This window comes from Xenopus laevis, chromosome 2L (assembly GCF_017654675.1).
Source record: "Xenopus laevis strain J_2021 chromosome 2L, Xenopus_laevis_v10.1, whole genome shotgun sequence".
Taxonomy (NCBI): Eukaryota; Metazoa; Chordata; class Amphibia; order Anura; family Pipidae; genus Xenopus; species Xenopus laevis.
This window is the reverse complement of record NC_054373.1, coordinates 165545908-165566862: the sequence shown is the minus strand read 5'-3', so window position 1 is coordinate 165566862 and position 20955 is coordinate 165545908. Positions and strand designations below refer to the sequence as shown.

The window sequence follows — 20955 nt, the reverse complement described above, 5'->3', positions numbered from 1 at the left end:
GGTCATGCACCCTTTTATACCATGTCCTAATTATACAACATTATATTGTTTCCAGTCTTCTCTATAGTTCACCTAAATGACAATGACATGGAAATGATACCTGTAATAAGGCAATGAAGAGGAAGAAAGCATTGGCAGCTCTCCTGATCTGCTCATAGAGGAATCGAGGTAGAAACGTTACCACACTGTACTTGGCTGTGCTGCGGGTATCAAGAGAAAGGACAAAAAAATTACGTTAATTAAACAATGAAAACATAGGGCCCATGTGAGCATAAGGTTATAAATAATTCTAATAAACTATTGACAGTATACTTTTTTTTCACCTAAAAATACACTGATACGTCAACTCCAGGATTCAGACTGAGGTCTGGCACTTTCTGCTGTATTTGGATTTAGCGGAAATCTAAGGGTTTAGCAGACCAATTCCTTTCTTTTTCTATTTCAAAATATTTTAGTTAAACAAGCAAAGTATAACACAGAAAATAAAGAGCAGTATCATGGGGTGAAGACCTGCAGTAGAGCAGATCCTCTCAGGTAAACACAGAATACCCACAAAGCAGTAATGGTTCGAATAGGAAGTCCCCAATTCCCTGACCAGATGGGTGGTCTGCGGGTACTCTTATCCCTCAAGCAATTTGTGCGTATCCCCAGGTTGGATGGTATGTAAAGCCATCGCAGGTGGGTTCAGGTAGCAGGTAGGGGGCATAGCAGGGTGGCAGTTGCAGGTCAAGCAGCAGGACAAAGGGTCCAGGTTGGGCACAGTCAATCTTTGAGTGGGAGTCCACAACTAATCTCTATGTGCATTAAGCCAAAGGGACTCGCCCCAGTTCCATAGGCAATCAACGTACAAAAAAGTTTATATCAAAAGATATATGTCCCAAGGCTTTTCAGTAGTTAAAACAAAAATATTTATTTAACTTATTTAAGTTTATTTTAAGTTACATTAAAATAGCGATACATACTGACCCCACATGGTCCACCTACCAGGTTGGGCACAGGTATGCCAGACTGGACCAGCACAGGACTCATATTATTACCCAAAAAATCTTTAAAATTAGCAGAATCTAAATAAAAAGACCAATGACTCATGAATTACTCACTGTCTAATGTTTTGAGTCCCATATCTATATCTAATAACCTCTTATAGTCAAAGATTAAGCGGAACAAAATATCTTCTAAGGATGGAACTTTTTCTCTAATGCAATTTGGAAAAAGTGATTTACAAGCCAAAGCCATGACCATAAATAGGTTGGCTCGTTTCTAAGACATTTCCCAGAACCTTCCTATACCTCCTTGGTTCAAGAAGTGTATTACGTTTAGAATTGCAAATGGAGGAGTTAGAATTATGTTCGTTTTCGTAGAGCCAGAAACGTTCAAGATTTTACCACCAAGTGTTAGCAGCCTGCTCTGCTTTAAGAAGAAAACCTTGCTGTGAATATAACACAGACAACTACCTGCTTGAAAGTACTGGATATTACCACTTTTGTCATTTGAGTGAATATCCACAGTATTTATTATTTCTTTCTTTTCCGCCATCAAACAGAATCTTATAAGAGAGTAATAATCACTGAGAAGTGGCGGTAAGAGTAAGTGGTTGCAAGTCTGGAAAAATGGAAAATACAGAAATAACACCGAATGCTATTAATTACTACTTAAAGTGTTGCTTTATTAGATCCCATTAAATCTCATTACCGCTTTGCAATTAATAACATAGCCACAACTTATTGCCCAGCTAGCTCGTAGTGGATTCAGTAGTATCTGATCTGATGCCAAGGTAAATTCTGACAACATTAACCTGCCAATTAGAATCTGGCTGAGTACTGAATGCATTCTGCCGAAGATGGATATGTAAAGTCCAGTACACAAACACGCAAGTGTAATATAACCAGTTAAATGAATAAATCGAATAAATCAAACGTAAAATACTGCTCTCCCAGGACAATCATCTCTAATTCTTAATAGCAAGAACAAGCCAAGAGCTGGGAGAATGATCACAATACAATACAAGCAGACCTGAGGCAAGGACCACATCAACAAGCAAATGCGTTTCTCGCCCGACAGGATTTTTAAGCCTGTCTGATCAACTGATCTGTCTGATTTTTGGCCAGATATCAGTCAGGGAGGCAACTTGGCAGGCCCCCTACACTGGCCAATAAGCTGTCAACACGGTCTGTCATCAGCTTTTATTGGCCCATGTATGGCCACCGCAAATCTTGTGTATAAATAAGAATTACTATGTAGCACTTATTACCATGCAAAGCAGTAAAATATTCTACAACAAATACAAAATAGGTCAGACACACTTACTTGCACTTTGACCCCATTAATAATGAGCCTTATTGGATTGTCAGATGTTGATAAAACATTGGATGATGAAAATGTCTCTAGCTGAGAATAAACATTAATATCTGCTTGTTGGACTAGGCCGTCAAATGAGCGGGTCTTTGCTTGACTTGGCACCCCATGTGCTGGGCCATATCAGAATGAGGAAGAGCAAAAAAACTGATTTTCAGGACAGTTTTTATCAATTTGATAAGTGTGATAGAACTGAGCAGGAAAGTGCCAGAAGATGCTTCCTGCTACACTTAATTAAAACAGCTCTTGCTCAGGCTGGACAGAGTCGCTAGAGGACTGTTCTGGTTATACATTCATATCATTAAATCAAAAGTCCTCAAAAAAGTATTCTGTGCAATTTTAAAGGACAAGGAAACCCAGATTCACTAGGGGTGCCAAAATGTTTTCCAGGACAGTGGCAATTTTACAATAAAAACAGGGATAAAACCAAACGCAGCACAATAGAGTAGAACATTCTAATTTTACTCTACTGCATATGCTCAAATATAATGGGGAAATGTAATATGGTTCATTAGCACAAAAAAAAAAGTTCCCAAAGACCATTGTGAATGTTAGCGACCAGGTTTTTCATTGGTTTGCTTTTTGACCAATTTCAAACCTCAACGACTGCTCTGCAAAGTTTGTGACCTAATGGCTTTTGCAAACATGCACAGTGTATGCAATAGAATTTTGCAATCGTGTTTTTTTGAGATAACATTTTTAAAGAAACTCCAGAGCAAATAGTAACACTAACCTATGCTTAGCGATAAAAAGAAAATATGTAACTTTGTCACGGAGCACCAGGCAGTATCAGGGTCTTTAAAAGTATTAACGAATTAGTTACATCATAAAGAATCAAACATCGGCAACAGTGTATCAAACCCCGCGCTTAGCGATAAAGAGCAATGTAATATTCGCCAGCGAATGACTTTACACTGCGAGCAGCGCTAAACATTCGCATTCAATTTAAATTACATTCCCTCTTAAAGGACATGTAAACCCTCTCCACAAAAATGTAATCAGTGAACAGCCTCTTTGAAATCTTTAGATAACTGCCACTCTGTTTGTTAAAAGGTTAACAGTAAGGCTGCAGCATCCCCTTAATCACTTAGAAATCCTTCTACTCCTCTAACCCACTCTGCCCTCTCCCTCAGGAATTTACTTTGGCTGTTGGCTCATGAGCATGTTCAGTTCTTCTCAGCTCAGATTAATAAACACACCCTCCAGTCTAACAGCCAATGAAGAGATAGAATTACTGGTACCCATAGAAACTCTAGCTGTCTGATCCTATTTATTTCTCCCAACCACCTCTCCTGAGCTCAGCTTAACCATTACAGTGCTCAACCCCAGCAGAACTTTTTATCAAAGTATGTTGTGTCTGTAAATCTGCATTCTGCATTGCATGAACTTTACAGCATACATGTCTCAATGTTACTGATGATGTGTCAGAGGGAAAATGGCCGCCAGGTGAAAGCTGCTATTTGTTTTAGGAAAATGTGATGACGCAGGCAAATGGAGGGGGTATTTGCAGTACAATGACGTGGCTTGGGTGGGGAAGATGTGCCCAACTTATATACATGGTAGGAAAATGTAGGCTTTACATGTCCTTTAAGTCTGCACTAGGGTTACATTGGAAAGGTAAGTAAATTGGCAGTGTACTGCATTACTTTTTTTTACCTGAGCAGTGGAGAATTTTGGTTCTGTGCCGCTCTAGTGTGCAGCATCTGATCATGTGTGGTACGAAAATTATGCATTGCACATGCGTGGAAGTGGCGTAATTCTTGTCTGTATTACATCACTACACTGTACCCTCCACTGTTGATATAGTCAGACGGTATCTAGCAGTGGCAGGGGAGATTTTTTATTTATTTTTTTATTTTGGGAAAAAAATGTATTTACCATATAGACACCCGAGGGCCGTCCCACTAAAGTTTCAACTGTAGGCACAAGCCATTGAGTATCTATATGGTAAATACTGCCACGAACTCCCCCCTCAGTGATTTTAAGTTTCCTTTGCCGCTAATCAAGGGTAAACCTAAAATCTCTCCTGTTACATCTCTGAGCCTGGCAAATATATTCCTGTACTGATACACTGTCTCCCAGAATGAGCTGTAAGGCTAAACCAGTACATATGTAAATACTAGGACCATTTGCATCTCTCAGCGTCTTTATAAATGTTCCATACCTAATGGCTTCCTCTCGTACATCTGTACATACATCAGTATTAGCTGGTACGAGAGGCGGCACAATGTTCCCAGACTTTGATTAATCGCTGTTCTGAAATCTCAGAGATGGGGGGAATGTATAACATATGAGAACAAAAAGAGAATATGAGCCACAAATACATTTTAAATAGAATTAGATGGCAGTTGCATTATACCCACACTTTGCTGTACACAGCTCAGCCCATGTGGGGAATCAGATTGGGGACATCTGGCAGGTAGAGCAGAATCACAGCACAAATATATTTTATTGAATTAACAGAAATTTGCCAGCTGCATGATTCCTTAAACAAACGCCAAGGCCGTTTTGGCAGATGGCACTGGCAACCATTTTGCAACAGCACCCCCTATTTAATTACTGCTAGTGAGAATTTGTGGAACTAAATGAACTGCGAGGGGAGCAATCAAGATTAGTCTTTTTAGGAATAAAATTTGGCAAATAGGGAAACTAACTAACAGGAGTGCAGTTTGTTAGTTTCTCCATAGACATGATATTTTGGCTTCACCTGAAAGACAACGGACAGATTGCTAACTTCATACTGGTTGCGATTGGTGACTGTACTGATGCAATTTTGCATATTTATTTCCTTATAAAAATGTGGACAATGTGCAAATGTCAGGGGCAAATTAAGTAGTATGCCTTTTTCCTTTTTGCACACACGGCAACTTTCAATATGTGGCACCCATACTGCTAAATGTAGACAACTGTAGGCAAAAGCAAACACAAGCCCGACCAGCACATCACTATTTATTGGCCTTGCTATGCGATCATTGGCCCATGATTGGATCAGCCCGATATTGTCCACTCAAGGTGGACCTATCGGTGCAATATTTGCCCATGTATGACACCCTAACAGTACATTATATCTAAACTTAGTGCATGATTTGCCCATGTATGGCCACCATAACAGTACATTATATCTAAACTTAGTGCATGATTTGCCCATGTATGGCCACCCTAACAGTACATTATATCTAAACTTAGTGCATGATTTGCCCATGTATGACCACCCTAACAGTACATTATATCTAAACTTAGTGCATGATTTGCCCATGTATGACCACCGTAACAGTACATTATATCTAAACTTTGATGATGCTCTTCCAATGTATGGTGTTACTGGTCCTTTAACTGCTGCTACAAAGCCCATACAATATTTCATGCCCCACATGATCCCAAATTAGTCAATTTTTTACCTCTCCATCTGTCCCTGACGCATAATATTACGAATAATGCACCAATTAAAACATCAGTGCAAAGAAGCCCTCAACGTGAGTGAATATCACCCTCCCCTTCTGTGAAACCAGTCTCCTTCATCAAAACAATGTCATACCATAACTGAATAGAGGCTTCAAAGCGCTATCTGATTACCACAAGCTCATTATTCCTGCTTTCAACAGACTGTTGATACTTGGCTGGAATGGTGCCTGTATTGTTCCACAGTATTACCAAAGCCGCTTCAAGGACCCTTTATGGAAATATGCTGTAACAAAGAGTCGTTTTCGTGTTTGAAATTCAACGTATTTATTTCTGCTTTCATACTGAGTTTATTACACTCTCAGGACCACATCAGAACCTACATATATACATGTGCTGAATCCATATCTCACAATTTAGCTATGTTGTAGGACAAAACCAGCATCAGTGGGTCGACTTTGAGAGCCCTGTGAGGAATTTGTTCCCAATGGCCCAGGGATGTTTCTCATATTTTCTATTCTAGAAAAGGTGAGGGATTGCTTAGTTCTCTTTCCTTGGACTATCCTCACAGGAGTAAGTAGATATGCTGGAGGACTTGTGGCAGAAAGCCTTAGGTAGGCCAAACATCTTAGCAGACATCAGGGACAGGGACCCCATAAATGAGTGCATGTAGTAAGTGTCAGAGTAGTAACTGTTATAGGAGACTCTAGTGTGTGAGGGAGACAGGGTGAGCTAGTAAGAGCAGTTGTGAGCTCCAACAAGTAGAATCGGCTAGTTCCCCAGGTAATGCCCATCAGACATTAGGTACTCTAGTGGACCCAGGGTAGTGTGTAAATCCCTCTGAGATAAAACTGAGAGATCCTGGTATGCTGAGACTAACAACTTGTGCTATGAGTAATAAATGTGAAACTGCTTTGATGTGATGTGTCGACCCCCTGCCATTAATATTCAGTGTACTACGTGAAGTACCTTCCACTTCTCTATTTTGCTCTTCACTAAATTTGTTGTGCCTATAAGAATCACTGGGGGCCAATGTTCCCCTTCGGAAAGTGCGCAAGAAAGTTCAGCTTGGTGACCCTTTACCTTCATTCATTCTGTGAGGCTGGTATAAGACACCAGCAAAGGTGGCATCCCAAGATTCATACTGTTATGTTTTTCTTACAGGGTTTAGAACAACTGAACAACTGGAACTGGACATATTTGGAGAGTATACTGTATATGAAATCAATTATATGTCATCTGCTCACACGGCTTTATTAGATTATTGGCAATCGATACACATAAAGGACTAACTGTAGAAGCACTCACCCAGGATAAAGGGTGGTCCAAGTGCTCCAGACCCTCATCTTAGGGAGCAGACATCCGTAAACAATAACATGGGCTTGCAGGCACTCAAAGGCTCAATAAGGGACAGATAATAAAATATAAAAATTTGTATTCAAAGATAAATTAAAAATCTCCAAACTCTCAGCAATTCATGTTAACGCAACCTTCAATGGGAACCTTAGGATAACTGCCACAATAGGCAAATTTGTGAACAATGCAGTAGAAGAAGCAGATGAAGTGTAACTATATGGAACTATACAGAAGTGTAAGGAGCATGTATGGACAAAGGAACCTTCAATTCATAGTTTCAATAAGGACAACATTTGCATCCAAACTTGCACTGCATTTGTAAATGATCCCTACCCCTAGTGTAAGCAACCCTATATCAGATTCATAAATGTAACCTTTAAAGCACAACTGGACTGATTTACAAACATATGAGGTTATGTGCTATAAGGTGCTATATAAGTTTGCTACAATTCTTATCACCTATAGCAACCAATCAGCAGGTAGTATTTCCTTGTTTAAAAGCAAACACCTTATTGGTTGCTATGGGTTACTGTCCCTGGGCAAAGTTTGTGCCTTTATTACACAAGGGGGTATTTTGTAGGAACCAATCAGATCAGTGCTCAGACAGACAAAAACTTTTTTCTGGTTGGTTGAAATGAGTAACTGTCATAATTTATGAAATGAGTAACTGTCATAATTTAGACCTATGATTTTTAAGAGGTTTAAGAACCTATTCATAAACTGCAAAAATAAATAATCCCTATTTTATTGTGAAACAGAACTGACTTTATATAGAGAGCAAAAAGTGGTCAATGGAAGTGTATGGAAAGTAAAACAGGGGTCAATAGAGTAGCATCTTCTCAACAATTTTTTGAAGAGTAGGAAACATTTTTATTCATTTTGCCAAAACAAACTCTTTTTGCCATTTTGGATTAAAGAAAATATTCAAGGATATTTAATGTCAATGAACGAGGCACACAAATTCTAATGGCCATAAAGCAATTAAAAAAAAACGAGTTGGAGATACTTCTTCGTTTTGACCATGATTTTCAATGAATGCAACAATTTGTTTGGTTGCCATGGGTAACTGCCCATGGACAAATTTGCCCAGTGTTGATAAATGACACCTAGGGGCACATTTACTAAGCTCGAGTGAAGGATTCGAATGAAAAAAACTTCGAATTTCAAAGTATTTTTTTGGGTACTTCGACCATCGAATAGGCTACTACGACCTTCGACTACGACTTTGATTCGAACGATTCAAAGTAAAAATCGTTTGACTATTCGACCATTCGATAGTCGAAGTACTGTCTCTTTAAAAAAAACTTTGACTACCTATTTCAGCAGTTTAAACCTACCGAGGTACAATGTTAGCCTATGGGGACCTTCCCCATCACTTTTCTAAGGTTTTTTTGATCGAAGGAAAATCCTTCGATCGATCGATTAAAATCCTTCAAATCGTTATATTCAAAGGATTTCATTGTTCGATCGAATGATTTTTCCTTCGATCGTTCGATCGTTGGATTTGCGGTAAATCCTACGAATTCGATATTCTAATTCGTTGGATTTTACTTCGAGGGTCGAATTCGAGGGTTTATTAACCCTCGATATTCGACCCTTAGTAAATGTGCCCCCTAATGTGTTTTATTGATATTGTCCCACTAGTAAACAAGCACAGTACATGTATGGGACCTGTTATCCAGAATCTTCGCGACCAGGGGTTTTCCTGATAACATCAAAAAATCATTTAAACAATAAGTATTAATTATATCTTAGTTGGGATCAAGTACAAGGTACTGTTTCGTAATTAAAGAGAAAAAGGAAATCATTTTGAAAAATTTGAATCATTTGATTAAAATGTCTAAGCGAGTCTATGGGAGATGACCTTCCCATAATTCGGAGCTTTCTGGATAACGAGTTTCAGTACTAAGATTTATACATCCCTGTATATAAAAAAAGCTTGCACTTACAACAAACCAAGATGCATGATTACCCACACTGTGAAATCGATGTGTATGACATTGTGCAAAGCAGGCTGACTGTAATCTACTTAAGCTGTAAATATAAACCACATTAAGAAGGGTGACAGGCATGTCTGTGAGGCCTGATGTATGTTTGTAGCTCAGATATGTGAATATATGTGATACTGGTGTCATTTTAATTAAAGAACCCTCTTTGGTCCATAAAAACACCCATCAAATGTCTCCAGTGCAGACAAAAATCTCAACTAATTATGACCATGCATTTTGCCATTATTCACAACTTATTTTAGTGTGGTTTTGTGCCTACGTATTAAAAAATCACAAATAGGTAAATTCAGACTGCGTAAAGCCATTAAAAAATAAACAGCAATTTTTACAACTTGCATTTTTCCACTACTACAGTACAAGCAAGTTTAAACATTTAGAACGGGACAAATCGTGGAAAAAACTTCTGATTTTCCTGAATGCTGAAGATATACTTCCCATTAAATACAAAAGGTTTTGGATTATTGTATGATTTGGGATATTTGTTAGAAAAATCATACAAGAAAATAGCGAATCTTCAATTTTGCACAAAGTCATGTTAGTAGTAAAATCAAGCCACTGTTGACCATGATTTTTAATAAATCTGCCCTTTGGTGTAGGGCCCACGATTGGATCGGCCCGATATCGCCTACCTCATCGCCAAACAAGCGGATCTGCCACCTTATGTGATCTGGGTTGTAGTAAGGCATGTGATACTGCCCTACACAGAATATATATTTGAAATCATAGTGTGAGAACTATGGGTCTATTTAGTATGTTGTGTAAAATTAAAAACACCAAAAAACGGTGTAAAAACCTGTGTAAAATAAATGGTAAATTTATCAAGGTATATTATTTTACGCTAAGCGAATGCCAGGATTACTGCCGTTATATCAAACTGCTTCCTGCGGAAAAAGCGTGTTAAAAAAATTAAATTTTTACTCCATTTTTTACAAAATGCCTGCCAATGTGTGCCCAATTATGCTGCCGTTTTTACACCAATTAATAAATATGCCCCAGCGAACCACAAGAAGCAGTTAAAAATGCATATAGTGATATCTGCTAGAATGGAGTAAAACAGTTTATATAGGTGACTGGCTAGTAAGGAGACTCACAAGCAAAGCAAACAGTTCAGGCAGAAGCTTATATGACACTATGAACCAGAAGAAACAGTTTAATTATTCATATAGGTAAATGGCTAGTGAGACATGCGTTAGCAGACTCACAAGCAAAGCAAACAGTTCAGGTAGAACATTATGTGAGGCTATAAGCTACAAGACACAGTGACACAGTTCATAAGGGTGATTGGCTAGCGAGAGGCATAAGTAAGAAAACTCACAGACAAAGCAAACAGTTCAGAAAGAACATTATGTGACACAATTAACTAGAAGCAACAGTGAATCGTTTGATATAAGTGACTGGATAGTGAATGGCATAAGTTAGCAGACTCATAAGAAAGCAAACAGTTCATACAGAATATTTCATGACACTATGAACTAAACAAACTTGTATAGGTGACTGGTTAGTGGGTGGCATAAGGACCCTCACAGCTCTTTTCTCCCATTATCTGTCAGACTTGCTTCTTAGCTTTCTTTTCTATATCTATATCAACTCTCTATTATTTGGATATATTCAGGATTTCTGCAACCCCAGGGCAATTTCTGCATTGAAGCTAGTGTACACAGCTGCACAAAAAAAGCAGTGGTGCTCAGCAACAGAATCTTACACCAGGCTATACAATCACATAAATATAAATAAACACTGCATACCATTGTGTTTGTCCCAAAGCTGTTTATACACACCAGCAATTATCAACCAGATAACTATGCTACATTACTTGATGCCAATGGTTGTTAGACTTAAAGGGCACGTAAAAATTTCCCTGACGGAGGAGCAGAGCCCGCACTCAGGTCTGGGCAAACAATCTACAGAACAATGTATAGAACCCCCTTGCCAGAACAACACCGCCCGAACCAGAAGAGAATTCCCAGTGCAGGCGGCCATGTTGAGGCACACACATAATGAACAAGTGCCCCAGCTTGCTAATTATCTGAATGTGTGTGACGTAGGATCAGCAGATGGGTATGCATGATAGGAGCTCCATGATAGCCTTCCTTGCAGCTTCAATCTTTTGGCAGGTCCCCCATTAGCTCATAACAATGTTAAAAATATAGGGAACCAGCAATGTATCACTCTTAGTTCAAAGAATATCTAGGACATAATTTAAGCTTTCGGGCCAAATCTCACCATTACTGATCTTCAAGTTTTGCTTTTAGGTACGTACATGGACAAAAATAATTATTCCCAAATATCACCCTAACTGGCCTCCAATCCCAGCCCCCTCTTAAACTGCTCCAAGCCCCATATTGGCCACAGCCCCACATTTTGGGAACCTGATGATGTCATAAAAAAGAGACGTATAAAATACTACTGCTCTAGTAAAACGAATACAATATACCTAGGAATGATAAGAAACAGCAGATGCCCTATTCCACCACTGTTTAAAGGAGAAACAAACCCTTAATAATAAAAACCCTACCCCCCTACCTTACATAGACCCCCTCCCCCCCAGCCTAGCTGCTACCCAGGCTAATGCCCCTAACTCTTTACTTACCCTTCCATGCAGATTCTGTCCAGCGGAGATCACGGGCGCCATCTTGAGCAGTTTCGGTGATCTTCGGAATGAGACCGGCAATATTCGCGAGTTTCGGCAAATGCGCAGTTGTCGCGTAGCAGAAAAATTGCTCCAACTGCGCATGCGCCCGTCTCATTACAAAGATTACATAAGAGAAGAAGATGGCTGCCATGAACTCTGCTGGACAGAATCTGCGCGGAGGGGTAAGTAAACAGTTATGGCATTTGCCTGGGGTCGCAGCTGGGCTGGGGGGGAGGAAGGAGGGGGTCTATGTAGGGAAGGGATTTTTTTATTAAGGGTTTGTTTCTCCTTTAACATTTTTTATATTATGATTTGATTTACCACTTGTGTCAAATGTCCAATAACTGCCTGTGAGCCTCAAGCTGAACAGCCCTGCTAGACTAAAGTGATATTAGATGTCAATTTGGAGTTCCATGGCCTTTATATGTGCTCACTAGACTTAATGGAAATATTATGTACCGGAGTGGATACATTAACCTCTAAATATAAACAGATAAAGGAGAAGGAAGGGCAGTGATACAGGGCAGCAAAGAATAAATCTCTGGCTAAACAGAGAAGAGAATCAAGAAATGTGATGGTGCCAGTACCTTCTATCTGCCTGCCCTCAATAATGAGAAGAAGCAGGGACCCTAAAATCTAATGAAACCCTTGCAACACACGTTCTGTCCATTCCTATGTGATTTTTAGAACTGTATTTATGATATGGTGAGTTCTAACTTTCACCCACTGAAAAATAAGGTTCTAAAACCCCAATAGGAATGAATAGAACGTGGGTACATTTTTATTTATTAAGCACTAAACTCACATTTTGATAAAGTTGCCTCTTAGGGGCAGATTTATCAAGGGTTGAAGTTTGAAGTTAAAAAAACTTCGAACTTCGAATTCAAAGACCAACCTAATAGCGGTCGAAGGTTTTTGGGGGTCGAAGTGGTCCGTATTCGCTTTTAGGTGTGAATGGTCAAAGTCTAAGTTTTAAAGAGAAAGTACATGATAAATTTAGAAAGTTTTTTTCAACTTCGAATCGAAGTTGGACTATTCCCTAGTCGAAGTACACAAAAAATAGCTCGAAGTTTTTAACTTCGAAAATTCACCTCGACCTATATTAAATGTGCCCCTTAGTGTCCTATAAAAGTCAATCGGAGCTTCGCCAGTGGCATAACTAGGCTGCACAGGCCCCCCTTCAAAAAAACCTGCAGAGGAGCCAGGCGCACTTCGATCCCCATCCTCCCGCCCGCTTCTCGCCTCTGCCCATCCCCCACCCGACTCTGTTCAGGTCCCGTCCCTTCCCCGTCCACATCCCGCCCAACTTGCCGTCCCCTTTCTTGCCGGTATGAGAATAGCTGGGGAGGAGGGGGCTTTTTTATTAGCTATGGAGTAAGCAGACCCCCTGTTCCCCAGGGCCCCTGCGACTGTGGGGTCTGCTTCCTCTATAGTTACGCCACTGAGCTGCATTGACCCTATTGGACCGTTTTAAATTAATTCGGACTTTTAGAAGTTTTTTGGATACATTTTTTTCGTTAAAAAAATTCCGAAAAACTAAAATCTTTAGAGGTTTAGACTGTAAGCCCTACTCGGCAGGGACCTCCATCCTTTTGTCTCCTTGACACTGAGCACTTAAATCTGTATTGTAACTATACTTTATATTTATGTGAATTGTATTTTAATAATGTACTAATTGGTATTTATTATTGGGATGACCCCCTGTTTGTTCTACTAATTTATTTTTCTGCTGTACAGTGCTTCGCCCTCAAGGAGCGCTATGGAAATAAAAAATATACATACAACTTAGATCAATGAAATCGGAAGACATTTACAGAAACGCATCTTGTGTATCAAACGCACTTTGTGAAACTGTCAGAGGATCCTTCAGCAACTGTCACCCTGCAGTGTGGCTTGGAGATCTTTCTTCGATAGATTTATCACTGAGGTGCCAGCTGCAGATATGTGATTACAGAGGAGATTGTCAGCTACTCCAGAGATGGTGCTAACCGCCTGCTGCTATGTGCTCATCTCCCTCTATTTAATAAGCAAATGTCTCTACTTTGATTAATATGTCTGGATTCATGAGGTGTGTGCCTTCCCTATAACATCTGCTATAATAAATTACAATTATAGAGTCTGACTTTACTTCTATCACACAGTCACAGCAGTCTCCAGTGGTTGTTAAAGTACAACTCCCAGCAACCCCCTTACCAATAGCAATTGAATGTTTCTGGATGCTGTACATCAATAGCAACAGATAGGCTGTCGGTGGGCGAAATGCACTTCATTCCAGTAGCAGTTTTCCCAACATTATTTTACTCAATAGTGTTGGACTCTGGAGCAGAATTTTTTAGTTAATAAGATAAAATAGCATTCAACTGCTCAACCTAGAAACCACAGTTGGGAGTTTAAGGGATGGTTCACCCTTCAGTTCACTTTTAGTATGTTACACAATGGCTAATTTTAAAGTGGACCTGTCACCTACACATAAAAAGCTGCATAACAAAAGTCATTTGCAAATAAACATGGAACCCAAATTGTTTTTTTCATTAAAGCATCCATACCTGTTTTAAAGGTGTTTAAATATCTCAGCTGTCAATCAAATATTACCTGCCCCGCCTTTATGCCTTAGGCACAGAGGTGGGGCAGTCAATTACTTTCACTTTCCATTCAGCACTTCCTACATGTCACTGCCCTCCCCATATTACCCCTCCCTTCTCACACTATATAATTGTTTCAGGCAATGTGTATGGGTGTTAGGTCCCCCATTCGGGCGCATACACAAGATTTTGGGGTGATACACAACTTGTCTTAATAACAGTGTCCACAAAATGGCTCCTGCCTGCGTGCTGTAATTGTGTAATTCCAAGGTTTAAAGAAACAAAATTTAAATAATAAATGTAGTGTAAGTAAGTTTTATTTTGCTCAACATGATAAAAAATAATTTGGAATTATTTCTAAGAGCGACAGGTCCCCTAAGCAATTTTTAATTGGCCTTCAATTTTTATTTTTTATAGTTTTTGAATTATTTGTCTTCTTCTGACTCTTTCCAGCCTTCGAATGGGGGTCACTGACCCCATCTAAAAAACAAATGCATATGTTGTTATTGCTACTTTTTATTACTCATTTTTTTATCCAGGTACTCTCCTATTCGTATTCCAGTCTCTTGTTCAAATCAGTGCATGGTTGCTGGGGTAATTTGGACCATTTGAAACTGGGGAGCTGCTGAATAAAAAGCTAAATAACTCAATCAAAAATAACAGATAATGAAAACCAATTGCAAATTGTATCAAAATATCATTCTCTACACTACAATTCCCATAGGATATGAACAGAACGTGGGTAAGTTTCTACACTCACATTTTGAAAAATCTGCCTCCTAAAATCTTGAATAGGAGCTTTTAAAAAAAATAGCTCCTTAGTGTCCTATTGAAGTCATTGGGAGCTAGGCTGATCATATTGGACCGTTTTAGATCAATTAGGACTTTTAAATCAGTTAGCACTTTTAAGACGTTTTCTGATTTTTTTTATCGTTAGTAATTGTCCGAAAAAATCAAACTTTTAGAGGTTTTAGAGGTATTTGTATTTTTTAGCACATTGTTTTCAATTTTTTTATGTGCATATTTTAATAAATTCCATGACATTCGTAGTTTGTCAGTTTAGTCGTGGTTTTAAACACCTCTAAAATCCGACCTTTGATAAATGGCCCTGCAAAAGTCAATTTAAAGTTGAACAACCCCTTTAATTCAAACAGTATAAGTGGGAATATGGTTTGGTAAACAAGCAAGATTGTTGAAATGATTTTAATTCTGAAGAAACAGTGTTAACAGTTTCAGAAAGTCTGAAAAAGTCAGATGAATGTCAGAAGTTTTGATAACTGTAAAAAACAAAAATTACAGAAAAACACCAAGGTGGTTATTTACTAAACTCCGAATACCTGAAAATCACAGAAATCCCAAAAATTCGTGATTTTTTCGGTGTTATAATAGGCTTTTAAAAAAATCACAAATTTTTCGGAATTTATTAAACCCCGAGGGCTAAAAAGCCCGAATATAAAAACATGGCATCTCAAACCTGTCGAGGTTGCATAAAAGTCAATGGGAACAGTCCCATTGATTTTTGGTTGGGTCGGGGGTTTCGGGCAATTTCACAATGTTTTCGGAGCTTTCGTGTGAAAACTACAAAAAATTCTGAATTTTCTGAGAAAATTCATGAAAAAATTGTGAAAATCAGAGCTTTTCCCACAAAAATAATTTTTGGGAAAATTTAATAATAAATAAAAATAAATTAAAAACACGAGCGGCTTAGTTCAGAGTTTGTAGCAGCCAATATTGAGATAAATTCGGACCTTGATAAATAACCCCCAAGGGTATCAAGTGTACATTTGAATATCACATAAGAATAGGAGTTTTATAAACATAAACATCAAACTCAAAAAACATGTAAGAGATAAAATTCAAGAGACTTGACATGCCTAAACTAGGGAGCCTTGTACGAGTATGGGACCTGTTCTGCAGAATGCCTGGGATGTGGGGTTTCCCGGATAAAGGGTCTTTTCTTAATTTGGATCCTCATATGTTAAGTCTGCTAAAAATATTTGAACTTTAAAAAACTCATTAAGATTGCTTTGCCACCAAAAGCAGCTTGCACCAACAGCTTAATCACCATCCAGTACAAAGTACTCTTATTTTTACAGAGAAAAAGAAAATAATTTTTAAAAATTTGTATTATTTGCTTTCAATGGACTCTATGGCAGATGGCCTATTGTGAGATATTTGCAGTTTTAGACTTCTAGTACCAGACATTCCACTCAGTAGTTCTCTCCTGAGTGTCAGCAACCTTGACTGACTATTTTTAGTATTTACATTCTCATTAATTTGAGGTCATATAAAATATATTATAGATACAAAACAATGTTTACTTGCAGTGTTTGTGGTTATAATATACAAGGCAAATCAATTCTGTAAACATATTTCACACATTCTTGATCAATAAATATAGATATATCTATAGTCATAAAAATATCCTACTGTGTATAGAATATTAGATTATTGGAGCCTTACCCGCTAAATCAACACTAGTCTAATGTACTACAAAGCATGTCCTTGCTTTTTACAATTTAATGGGGGAACTTATATGAAAACACCAATAGGCACAAATTATTTTGCCACCCTGTGATCATCAGAACAGGAACAAAACCCAAGCAAGAAAAATGTAGATTAAAACCCCAAAAATATACTACAAAGTTTAGCTTCCCCTTTAAAGGAATTGTTCAGTATAAAAATAAAAACTGGGTAGGCTGTGCAAAATAAAAAAATGTTTCTTATATAGTTAGTTAGCCAAAAATGGCTTTTATTATGTTAGACACCCAGTCACTCCAGCCTTTATACATTACATTTTTGGCTAACTAACTATATTATAAACATTTTTTATTTTGCACAGCCTATTTACCAAGTTTTTATTTTTAAACTGAACTGTTCCTTTAAATGATATTGATAAAGCACTTGCACAGCCCTTTCTCTAGAAAAGAAAGATGACATTTGATTTTCCCCTTTACAAAGTGAGGCAGGTTGGATATTGGCAACTGTTATGAATATTGAGGCCTAGAAAAACTATTGTGCCCTGGCACCACTAAAGGCAGCCCTGAGTGTAATAGCAAATACTGTATGTGCATATATATATATATTTTTTTTTTTCAGGAGGGTGGCACACCGCTTCTACTCACTACCCAGGTGCATGGTAAGATTTCATATCACTTTCAAAAAGACCAGCAACTCCAGGATTTTAGTGCAAAACAAAAACATTTATGTAAGCTTATACAGGCTGTCTAAGCTCACATAAAATGTGTTTGTTTTGCACTAAAATCCTGGAGTTTCTGGTCTTTTTGAATGCTATATATATATATATATATATATATATATATATATATATATATATATATATATATATATATATATATATATATAAATATACAGTATATATATATATATATATATATATATATATATATATATATATATATATATATAGCTATACAGGTAAGGAACCTGTTATCCAGAATGCTCGGGACCTGGGGTTTTCCGGATAATGGATCTTTCTGTAATTTGGATCTTCATACTTTAAGTCCCCTAGAAAATGATGTAAACATTAAATAAACCCAATAGGCTGGTTTTGCTTCCAATAAGGATTAATTATATCTTAGTTTGGATCAAGTACAATGTACTGTTTTAATATTACAGAGAAAAGGGTAATCATTTTTTAAAATTTGGATTATTTGATTATAATACACAAAAGCCATGAATATCTTGTAAATTATATCCTTATAAACGGTGAGTTCTGATGTCATCAGTTATAAACGGTGAGTTCTGATGTCATTTCTGTCACATGACTCACTGAAATTTGTGTATTATAATAAATAAAGTACCCCCTTCGGCCTCGTGTTTTTATATGGTCATGAAACTCCTCGGTAACTTTTAATATCCTTATATTTTACAAGAGGGGGTACTTTATTCACTATATAATACACAAAAGCCATGAATATCTTGTAAATTATATCCTTATAAACGGTGAGTTCTGATGTCATCAGTTATAAACGGTGAGTTCTGATGTCATTTCTGTCACATGACTCACTGAAATTTGTGTATTATAATAAATAAAGTACCCCCTTCGGCCTCGTGTTTTTATATGGTCATGAAACTCCTCGGTAACTTTTAATATCCTTATATTTTACAAGAGGGGGTACTTTATTCACTATATATACACATATAGAGTGTCCCACAGTACCCGCACTCAGACAAATAGAGCCATTGTAGCATGATCAATAATATTGATATATGCAGTTGAAGGATCAGCACTCACTGTAATATGGTGAAGAAAAAGATTTTTTTATTTCATGCGAAATGCATCTTTAACTGACGTTTCGGTCCCACGTGGGGACTGCTAGTTGGTAGTTTGGTTTTTTCCTGATGAAAGTTCCAATCAGGAACTGAAACGTTGAATGCTAATAAACCTTTTTGCTTTATCTTCATCATCTTGTTTAAATCCTTGGAGTGCTGTCGCTGTTGCATTTGAACCCAGGTTAGAGATTCCGGGACATTTTGTCGCCCTGCGACTAATCGCCTCGTCTTCTGAGCGGCAATCTCCCGAACTGCGTCAGCGTGTTTTCCCATAGGCTATAATAAAAAGTCGTCTGCGCTAAAGCACACGTGGTGATGCATTTCCGTGAGGCAACTTCGGGCGACTATGGAAAACGCATCGCCGCGTGTGCTTAAGCGCAGGCGAATTTTCGTTATAGCCTATGTGAAAACACGCTGAGGCAGTTCGGGGAGATTGTCACTCAGAGTACGAGGCGAATAGTCCCCAGGCGACAAAATCTCCCTGAATCTCCTCGTGTGAACTAACCCTTATACTTCAGACATAAGGGGGCACATTTACTATTGGTTCGAATATCGAGGGTTAATTAACCCTCGATATTCGACCCTCTAAGTAAAATCCTTCGACTTCGATTCGAATATCGATCAAAGGATTTTCCTTCGATCAAAAAAAGGTTAGAAAGCTTATGGGGAAGGTCCCAATAGGCTAACATTGATGCTCGGTAGGTTTAAAGTGGTGAAGTAGGTGGTCGAAGTTTTTTTTTAAAGAGACAGTACTTCGACTATCGAATGGTCGAATAGTAGAAATTCGAAGTTTTTTTCATTCTAATCCTTCACTCGAGCTTAGTAAATGTGCCCCAAGGTGTGCGCTCCATTTGACCTGTGTGTATATATACATATATATACATATATATATATGTTTATGCGTAGGGTGGCACACTGCTTCGACTGTTGAGTACCCAGGTGCACGAATATATATATATATATATATATATATATATATATATAGAGTCCCACAGTACCAGCACTCGGACAGATGTGGCCAGTGGTGCACGATCAATAAAGCATGTATGTAGCACGATGGATCAGCACACACTGTTGTAAGTTAGAAGTAATAGTGTTTATTTCAAGCAAAAACACATTTTTATCCGACGTTTCGGTCCCACCTGGGGACCTTTTTCAAGGATAATGTGGTGTAACAAACAATGGCTTAAATAGGTGGGACCGAAACGTCGGATAAAAATGTGTTTTTGCTTGAAATTAAAACGTACCCCCACATGTAATAAAAGGCACTAAGCTTGCCCAGGAGCAGTAACCCAAAGCAACCTATAAGACGTTTGCTTTTGAACAGGTGATGAGTAAATGCTTCCTGCTGATTGGTTGCTATGGGTTACTGCACCTGGGCAAACTTAGTGCCTTTTATTACATAACCCCCTATTACTTCTAACTTACAACAGTGTGTGCTGATCCATTGTGCTACATATATATATATATATACGAAACCGAGAGTCCCAGCACTCACGACACTCGTGCCTGGGTGCAGTCCACGTTGTAGTAAATTGTAAATGATGTCAGAGTTCGCACTCACAGGACTTATATTAAATAAATTTGCTTTTATTATAAAATTCAAACGTTTCGGCTACAACAAAATAAATTTGCTTTCATTATAAAAATCAAACATTTCGGCTGTAACACCAGTGCGATCTCTGACAGCATCTACTATATATAGTAAAAAGCAAAGCCCATGTAGAGGAATAGGAAGTAGGGCTGTTTGTAGGGGAGCACAAACTGGTGTAACTGCCCCAGTAGCAGTCTTTGTAGGACTCTGTACAGTAGCACTTGTCACACATAAACAGTAGCAAATAATCAGACCCTAAAAATACTTTTTTGCTACTACTGCTGTTATGGGCAAGCCAGAATGTGACAACACACAACATGTAAGTGCAAAACAAGTAAAATGAACCCAAAGTAAGAAGCAGGCATGAAGCTAGAGATATGGGGGGCTACGTTCATGCCAGAAGCCTCGAATGTCCACTGGGGGTTATGTAAGTCAGATGTTCAGCTGTCGATGGAATGCTGGGGGGCTAGAGGAGGGCCTTTGTTGACCTGCACAATATATATACTGTATACTGAATGTAACTAACAACTGTTACACATCATAAAGGATCCTTTGTACTTTATTTCAACACTTTTGCCTCAAAAGGGCTCCTGTGACAGGACATATGGCAGCCCGTCTCTGCTGCCCTCCCCTCAACCCTGCCCTAAAGAGCTTCCAATCTAAAACCCATAACTATGCTGAAGCATGTTCTGACAGCACAACCTACAGAATTTAGAATGTAAGCTCTACATG

At 38.3% G+C, this 20955-nt stretch overlaps 1 protein-coding gene across 2 annotated transcripts in view; it reads right to left on the bottom strand.

The window, feature by feature from the left end:
* Window positions 1–20955, bottom strand: part of LOC108707568 (phospholipid-transporting ATPase IB) — a 425456-nt gene that overhangs the window by 358640 nt on the left and 45861 nt on the right. For both annotated transcript variants that reach the window (XM_018245563.2, XM_041582662.1), the window contains exon 3: window positions 101–200. In XM_018245563.2, the coding sequence (XP_018101052.2) occupies window positions 101–200 (100 nt within the window). The remainder of the gene's footprint in view (window positions 1–100; window positions 201–20955) is intronic.